Source organism: Cynocephalus volans, chromosome 10 (assembly GCF_027409185.1).
Source record: "Cynocephalus volans isolate mCynVol1 chromosome 10, mCynVol1.pri, whole genome shotgun sequence".
In the NCBI taxonomy this organism is placed as follows: Eukaryota; Metazoa; Chordata; class Mammalia; order Dermoptera; family Cynocephalidae; genus Cynocephalus; species Cynocephalus volans.
The window spans coordinates 9,119,367-9,127,137 of NC_084469.1; the positions used below are offsets into that span (position 1 = coordinate 9,119,367).

A 7,771-nucleotide genomic window follows, 5' to 3' on the forward strand; every position below is an offset into this window, starting at 1 on the left:
TAGAGTTGTTATCTGGCTTCTGACAAATACATGCATTCCAGTCAAGCAAGGACATATATTTGATATCCCATGCCTATGCTATTTTCTGTTTGTGTAGGGAAAGGGTGTGAAGGAATGTCTCCAGCCAGCATTTTACTTTATTAGCTTATGTCCAAAGAAACATACTTTTATTTATATGATAGTGATTTATTTTAAAATAATCTATGTCCAGAAGGTTTGTTAGATTAAGTCTAATTAAAATGCCATTACATAGGACAGCTATATGTGAATGAAATTAACACCAACACATATTAGAAAAAAACCCCATTTAAAACTCTGGGACACCATTAGTTTCACCTTCAAAGGCTATGTTAGGGCCAGCCCGTGGCTCACTCGGGAGAGTGTGGTGCTGATAACACCAAGGCCATGGGTTCGGATCCCATATAGGGATGGCCGGTTAGGGTGCTGACAACACCAAGTCAAGCTTTAAGATCCTCTTACCAGTCATCTTAAAAAAAAAAAAAAAAAAAAAAAAAAAAAAAAGCTGAGTTAACTAATCACAGTTAGTAAACATTGTCATCTTTATGGAGGCATTTTGACTAAAGAAGGCCTACATTTGCTATCCATTATAGATGAAAGCTATTCAGAGATTTCACAATGTACCTGATTTAGCAAAGATAAGGCATGGGCAGTAAAGGAATATACTAAACGCAGAAAGCTACTTTTTGGTTTCATTTTCTTCACTTGTCAATGAGTTACACAATCTGTAAGACAGTGTTTTGGACATCTACAGTATCTATAGTTACAGGAACCAAGAAGATGGGAAAGACCTAGGAAGATAATTAACTCATAAAACCATCAACCAAAACAATCTCTACACAGAGGGCCAAAAGCATGGTGGCACAGTAGGGAGAAAAAGATTTGGGACTAAGACGTAAGCTTTTCTAAGACATGCTAGGCAAAACACCTTTTTAAAAAATTCCATTCCTAATGAGCAAAAAGGACATGAAATCAGGGCCTTTGTTCATTCTTTTAAAAAAATTTATTAAGTCCTCAAAGACACCAAGCTCAAATCAAACTAATAGTTCTCATGAAACCAATCAAGATAATTTCCCTAAGATTTTCATCAATACATATTTCCCTCTGATCTGAAACACATATTCATACTTACATTAAGCTCAATATTTCAAATCTGAATATATGTACTGGTGTTCCAGACTGTTAAAAATTCTATTGTTTTGTTTCTGTCCAGCTGCCCTATTCTGATTTTCAGAAAAAATACATTGAGTTTTTCCTCACTTATAGGCAGTTTTCCTCCAAGTTAAGCCTATAATTTCACCAAAAAGCCTCTAGCAGAAACTAGAGCTTAAAACCATTACCCTGATTGTTTTTAGTTATTTAAACTTCATGATCACAAAAGCACATAATTGGTAAGTGTTGGCACACCAGATCTCTGCCAGTTCCACTCAGTATTCCAATACTTCTTCATAGCCTCATTCTGTCCACTAAAGGATAAAGGCCTCACCATGGAGCTGACAGAACAGCTTAGCTCTGTTATTTCCAGTGCTTGTTCCCTTAAAACTTTTTATTGCTCAAATTGCATGGGTAAGTGACAAAAGGCTTTTATAGACTTGTGTCCAAAAAAACTCACTTGAGACCAAATGTATTTCACTGGTAACCCACACAGTGCTGGTTTCTTACTATAAAACTACAGTTATTTTTTTCTCCCAGTTCAAGACAATTTTCTTACCAATACTGCCAACACTTTATCAATGGACATTTAAGCAGTGAAATGACTTATTTTACTTTAACACAATGTTCTTCTTTCCAACTCACAGTTTGAAAACAACTCCATCCTCATCAAGCCACTATCAATAACTAATCTTTAAACCTCCCAAACCAGCAGGTTGGATACTTACTTGCAAAAGATCCAAGTCAACATTTTTGATGGTAAAACGAACACAAATACTAACATTTAGCAACATGTGAATACATTTTGATCATAAATTCTCTAGCTACAATGACTGAACTTTAGGTGTAAGGATTAGTAAACAGACCTAAATCTTTTTAAAGTTAGGCCAGCTGCTTTACACAGCAAGTTTTCTGAGTTATTTATTCATCTCCCATGCAAAAACAGAAAACTGATCCAATGGTCTCTCTCCATATACATTTCAAATAAACCCTCTCAGTTTACATGAGTGAATTTCACCTTACCACCTGACTCTCTCCTAGAGGTCAGCATGACACTTTTTTAAAACTTGCTATAAAATTGGGTTGACTAGGCTCAACGTACCATCCCCATCATGGAGAGACAAACGTGGACTTAAGGGAGTATTTAAAAATAAAGCTGTCCCAAGCACTGGCTACATAGTTTTGATAGGACAACTTTTTATGAGGCAAACCACTGCCTGGTGCACTAGTAGAGCAACTGCTTGCCATTACTCCTTTGTGATTCAATGAGTCGGGCCTTTCTCTATCATTAACATTTATAACATAACTCCAGAGGTAGACCTTTAGCAAAGGCTAAAAAACAAAGACCACAATAGGTGTTTTTAATTTTAAAGAATTTTAATACAAACTTAATATAAACTATTTCAGTCCCTCTTAACATGTAAGACACTGACTCAAAATACTTTTATACCATTTTTTCAAGTATTGCACAATATAGGTACAAAATTAATATTTACGATTACATTTTCTTCCATAATATATAGCAAAAATCTTTAAACCTTTAACAGAAAATACATTTTTTTTTGAAAAAGCAAATATTCGTACATTTTAATTCCACCACTAAAGGAATATCCTGTACACAATTTTTAGAATAGTCGATGTCTTTAAGATGGATATTTTACAATTTCAGTAAAAAAAATACAACATGAAGCTGCTGCTGTCACAGATCACTGTAGTAAAAAGATATAAATGCAATACCATGTCGTAGAAACAATATATATATCCTCTGATATTTTACAAACTTTGTACTAAATTAAATTATACAATTAGAAAAGACCAATAAACCCACTTATTAGTGCCAATTTTTTATATAAAAAAAATCAGCCATGTCCTTGCTATATCTTTAAATACTGTAAGAGGCCATATCTGAGAGTATACTTTAAAATATACAGTCAGTATAAAATAACTTTGTGCTTGGTTGGCAAATGAAAAATGATGCATGTTTTATTTTTGTAACCAAGCTTGAATGTATCCTTACTATAAGCTTAAAAAAAAATCTCAAGGAGGTGAAAAAAATCCCCCTTGGGCCTGTGCATTTTTATTTGTACGATACATTTTTTTTTTTTTAGTTAGCCATAACAGGCTGGAATTGCTGGTTAGAATACTGCATGTTATTTAAGCTAAAATTCAAGCCATCTACAAAAGACTTCTCATTGAGGCCTCCATAGGCTGCAAACACATCAAAGGCATTACTGTACTGGAGAGGACTGAGGTTAAGGGGGCTGTCACCTGGGAACATTCCATTGGTACTACTACCTTGACCCTGCATATTAGGAAAAATGAATTCCTTGGCATTAGGAGAAAGAGCAGAGGTTTTCTGCTGTTGTTGCTGCTGTGGTGGTGGTGGTGGCGGTGGTGGTGGCTGGGATGGCTGCTGCTGTTGCTGTAGTTGCTGCTGGCTACCCAGGCCAAGCCCATACAGAGAGTGCATTGAGGAAGAGATGGCTTTCTGCTTCAAGAGGTCATTCACATTCAAGCCGAGGTTGATAGGAGAAGTACGTGCAACCTTGTTGCTACGGCCACTATTCTTCATTTTGGTAGAGCCAAACTTGGTGGCAGCAAAAGTGGCAGTGGTAAAGGTTAAAGGCTGAGTGGACCGGGGCATGAAGGTGGGGCTTACAGCGGCAGAGTGACCAAAGGGAGGCGATGGAGAGCTGGATGATGAGGCTGGGTCACTTATGGGCATAAAAACCTGGGCCTCTGGGTTAAAGCTGTTTTTTATCTCCTTATCCAACTCACATCCATTTTCATTATTATCATCCACATAAAGCACCTTCACTGGTCCCTTTTCACCAATTTGGTAGGAAACCTCAAATGGGTCGATCCAAACACTAAGATCCTGTGGCAGATTGCCACGAACATCATCAATGTCCAAACCACTCTCTTTGGATGCTTGTTCAATCACGGGGTCCACTTTCTCCCCTACGTGTATACATCTAAACCCTGATCCTTTGTATGGCTTTTCGGGATACCAGTGCCCTTCATATTTCTTCTTAAGAAGTCTTTCAAGCTCTTCACCAAAAATGTTGACACGTCTCCTGGGAAGCTTATTGTACAAATATGAAATAATAAAATTTAGTGCTACTTGGATTTCAAGCTGCATAGCTGCTACGCCACAAAGTAAGGATTGTTTCAACTCCCCCACCAAAAAAAAAAAAGGTTCAGTTTGTGGCAGAGAAACAAATTTTCATTCAAAGTGCTGGTATTAGTAGATTATCCTTCACCTTGAGTGGTCTTGTTCCTTAAAACAAAACAAAACAAAAGCAAACATGTCCAAGTAAGATAAATGTAATGTAAATCTCATGACCTTTTTTTTTTTCCCTACCCCTAGAGTAATTTCACTTTTGAAAATACCCAAACAGGCTAAAGAGCCTGAAAAATATCAGTACAAAATAAAGGAACATACAATAGAAAATTGTTTATTAAAGTTCAATATCTCATGGGAAAATGTAGATATATAGTTCAAACCCCATTATTTACTTTGTTTCTGGATAGAGCTCCAAGAGGAAAAATACTTCCAGAATATGGTGGTGTTTTTTCCTTCCCTCAATTCTCAAAAGAATATTTAATGGAAACTGTACTCAGCACCCACTCACCCCTACACACATAATATGCCACTTTTAGAAGCTGGACAGTTTTTATTGCTATTCACCGCTTTAGAATTGAATCCTATATTTTAGTTCATGTTGGATATGTACTGTTTAAATCTGCTCTATCGCTAAACATTTAGAAATTCGAGAAGTTAGAAAAATTAATTTCTAGGGGGCCGGCCTGTGGCTCACTCGGGAGAGTGTGGTGCTGATAACACCAAGGCCATGGGTTCGGATCCCATATAGGGATGGCCGGTTGGCTCACTGTGTGAGTGTGGTGCTGACAACACCAAGTCAAGGGTTAAGATCCCCTTACTGGTCATCTTTAGAAAAAGAAAAAAGAAAAATAAGTACACAATTTAAAATTAAAGGTACTAAATACGAAATGAATTGTCATCTTAGTGAATAATTATGAACCAAAGTATCCTATGTAGTTGCGGTCTTTAATGTACTAAGGGCACACAATACAATAACCGAGCTTCTCTGTGCTTTTTTCTTCTCAACGTATATTTTTTAAAATCTGAAAATACAAAGAAGCAACAATGAATTTTAAAACTCTTGCTTATTCTGTTTAAAGGGCAGAGTTTCTAAGTTTTATTTTGATTTTAAAAACACCCTCACGATAAGAGAACAGCCGGAGAGGCATGTATGATAAGGTCGACCTTTAAACGTTTGCTGGATCAGCACTGGGTGGGGATAAGAAAAGATCAAGGGCAAACAGAAGATATTTGCAGAGGGGATCTGTTCTAATCACTGAAGTTGATTAAAAATGACATTTAAAAAGTCAAGTTGGTATTAATCCGTCTGTTCCATTTTCCATATTCGTGGTGACAAAGGGAAAAGAATCCCTGGCTGCCTCCAAACTACAAACACTTTCCAAGCCAAAAGCCTGAGTGCTGGCAAAGGCAGCTGATTAAGCCCCATTGCTTGAAGGTGCAGCTGAGCGAAATTCAGGCTCGGCGGAAGGTAGTTTTAAAGCAACGCCTTAAGCCAGGAGTGTGAGGAATTACATAAACAGCCAGTTGGGTCTCATTAGGTTTCTGCTCACAGCTCAAGCGCTACGGCAGCAGCAACAGCAAGGGGAGGTGGAGGAGGAGGAAGAGGGTACGAGCCTCCTCGGAGCAGGAGGAAGGCCACGGGAAGTGGAAAAGCCACCTCTCGCGGCCGGGCACCGGGCAGGTCCGGGCGCCGGCCGCAGCTGGGTCAGCCGCTCCCCTCCCCCCGCCGTAACCTGACCCACTGCTCCCCGCCCCCCGCCCGAGGCTCCGGCGACCCGGCCAGAGCCCGGGGGAGCACCGGTTCCCTGGCACCATTTTCGACCTCGGCGGTCACCGGCCCCCTCGGACCCCAGCGTTCCCCCGCGAGCTCGCCGCTCCTCCCGGGCGCCCCAACTCCCGATGCCCCTCAGCTCGCCCCGGGCCGCCCTTCTCCGGTCACCCGCCCCGGCGCCCCTCGGAGCAGCCTCGGGCCAGGCCTCAGGAGCCGCTCCCGTCGGGTCCCAGCGGCTGCCCCTCCGCGCCCCTGGCCGCGACGCCGCCGTCCCCGAGGGCCCGGGGCCCCGCGACGCTGCAGCCCCTCCTCTGGTGCCTCAGCCCGGGGCTCCCGTCTCCTCGCCGACCCCGCCCGCCGCCCCGCGATACTTACGGGCTGCTTCCACCACAGACCGGCGGCGGGCGGGGGAGAAGGGGCGGCAAGGCGGGGGCACGAGAGGCTCGGGGACGGCGAGCTGGCCGAGTGCAAGACGTCGACGCCGTCGGGCGGGGGACGAAAGACGGAGGCCTCGGGCGGGCCCCAGGAGCTCGGGTGGCGGGAACTGGGTCAGGCGAGCGCGCTCACTTCTCCACACAGCCCGGTGCCCCGGCCCAGCGTCCCCGTAATGCACCCACCCCGAGCCGGGCCAGAGCTTCGCTCTTTCTGCCGCGGCGCGCGCCCCACCTCTCGTTTTATAGTCTCCTCCCTGCCCCCATCCCCCTCCATGGGGGAGCGCGCGCCCTCCTCGCGTCACACAGCTCCGGGCGGCGTAACCATCCCCCCGCCCCGCCCCACTCCTCTCCCCCGACCCTCGCCAGCTGGCTCCGCCCCTGCCCTGCCCCCCGACGCCATTGGCCAAGTCCCGCCTGCCCATGTCCTACGGGCGGTGGACGGCGGGGGTGGGGAAGGCCACACCCCTCAAGCTACAAGAGGGCCAATGAGCCGGCGACCAGGAGGGGGCCTGGTCATTGACCAGGAAGGCCAATGAGGGGCGAGTGTGGGAGGGATTAAGAGAAAATTTGGAAAGCGATTGGGGGAGGGACGTGCCAATGAGGGCGAAAGGGGTGGGGTAGGGCGGCTGACGCTCGGTCCAGGGGGAGAGCGCCGGGGAGAAGGGGGAGGGGAGCGAAGCAGGTGGCGAAGCGGCGGGGGAGAAGGGGGAGGGGAGCCCAAGGCCCCGAGGGGGAGGGGAGCGTGTACAGAAAATGCCCTCCCCGAGTAGGATTGTGACTGAGGAAAACCCTACTCGTGGATGACTACCGAGGCTACTCCAGCCCACCCCCAGAGGGTCCAGAGAAAGGGCCAACTGTGACCAGGACTGGTGCACCTGATTAATTGAATATTAACCACTTCAGGGCCTAGGCCAACTGCCACCCAGAGAGTGGCAACTGCAGAACCCAAAGCTGCCGTGCCGGGCTGGGGGTGGGGAAGGGAGGCCACCTCGCCACACCTCCTGCCCAGGTGACAGTTTAACTGCCTCCGCAGTCGCACCTCAGACTTCCCCGTGCGACCCGGCAGCAACTCGGAAATCGGGGTGGCTTGAGACTGTAAGAAAGACCACATTTTATTCCAAACGTGCCAGCCCAGGCCTCCACGCCCAGCGTGTGGCGGCAGGATGCCAAACTGCGTGTGTATCTGAGTGTATATGTATGCATGCGTGCATTTCAAGGGCTGGCTTGCACACAGGCGCACAGAATAAACAGGCGCCTTCCTGTAACGCG

The 7,771-nt window shown here is 45.0% G+C and overlaps 1 protein-coding gene across 1 annotated transcript; it reads right to left on the bottom strand.

Moving 5' to 3' along the window:
* Positions 1 to 2,588: 2,588 nt before the first annotated feature.
* On the bottom strand, positions 2,589 to 6,705 carry TOB1 (transducer of ERBB2, 1). Its single transcript, XM_063111473.1, has 2 exons — positions 6,444 to 6,705; positions 2,589 to 4,450 (listed from the first exon to the last, which is right to left on the bottom strand). Exon 2 carries the CDS (start codon positions 4,310 to 4,312, stop codon positions 3,275 to 3,277), a length of 1,038 nt encoding a protein of 345 aa, XP_062967543.1. The 5' UTR covers positions 4,313 to 4,450; positions 6,444 to 6,705; the 3' UTR covers positions 2,589 to 3,274.
* Positions 6,706 to 7,771: the final 1,066 nt, after the last annotated feature.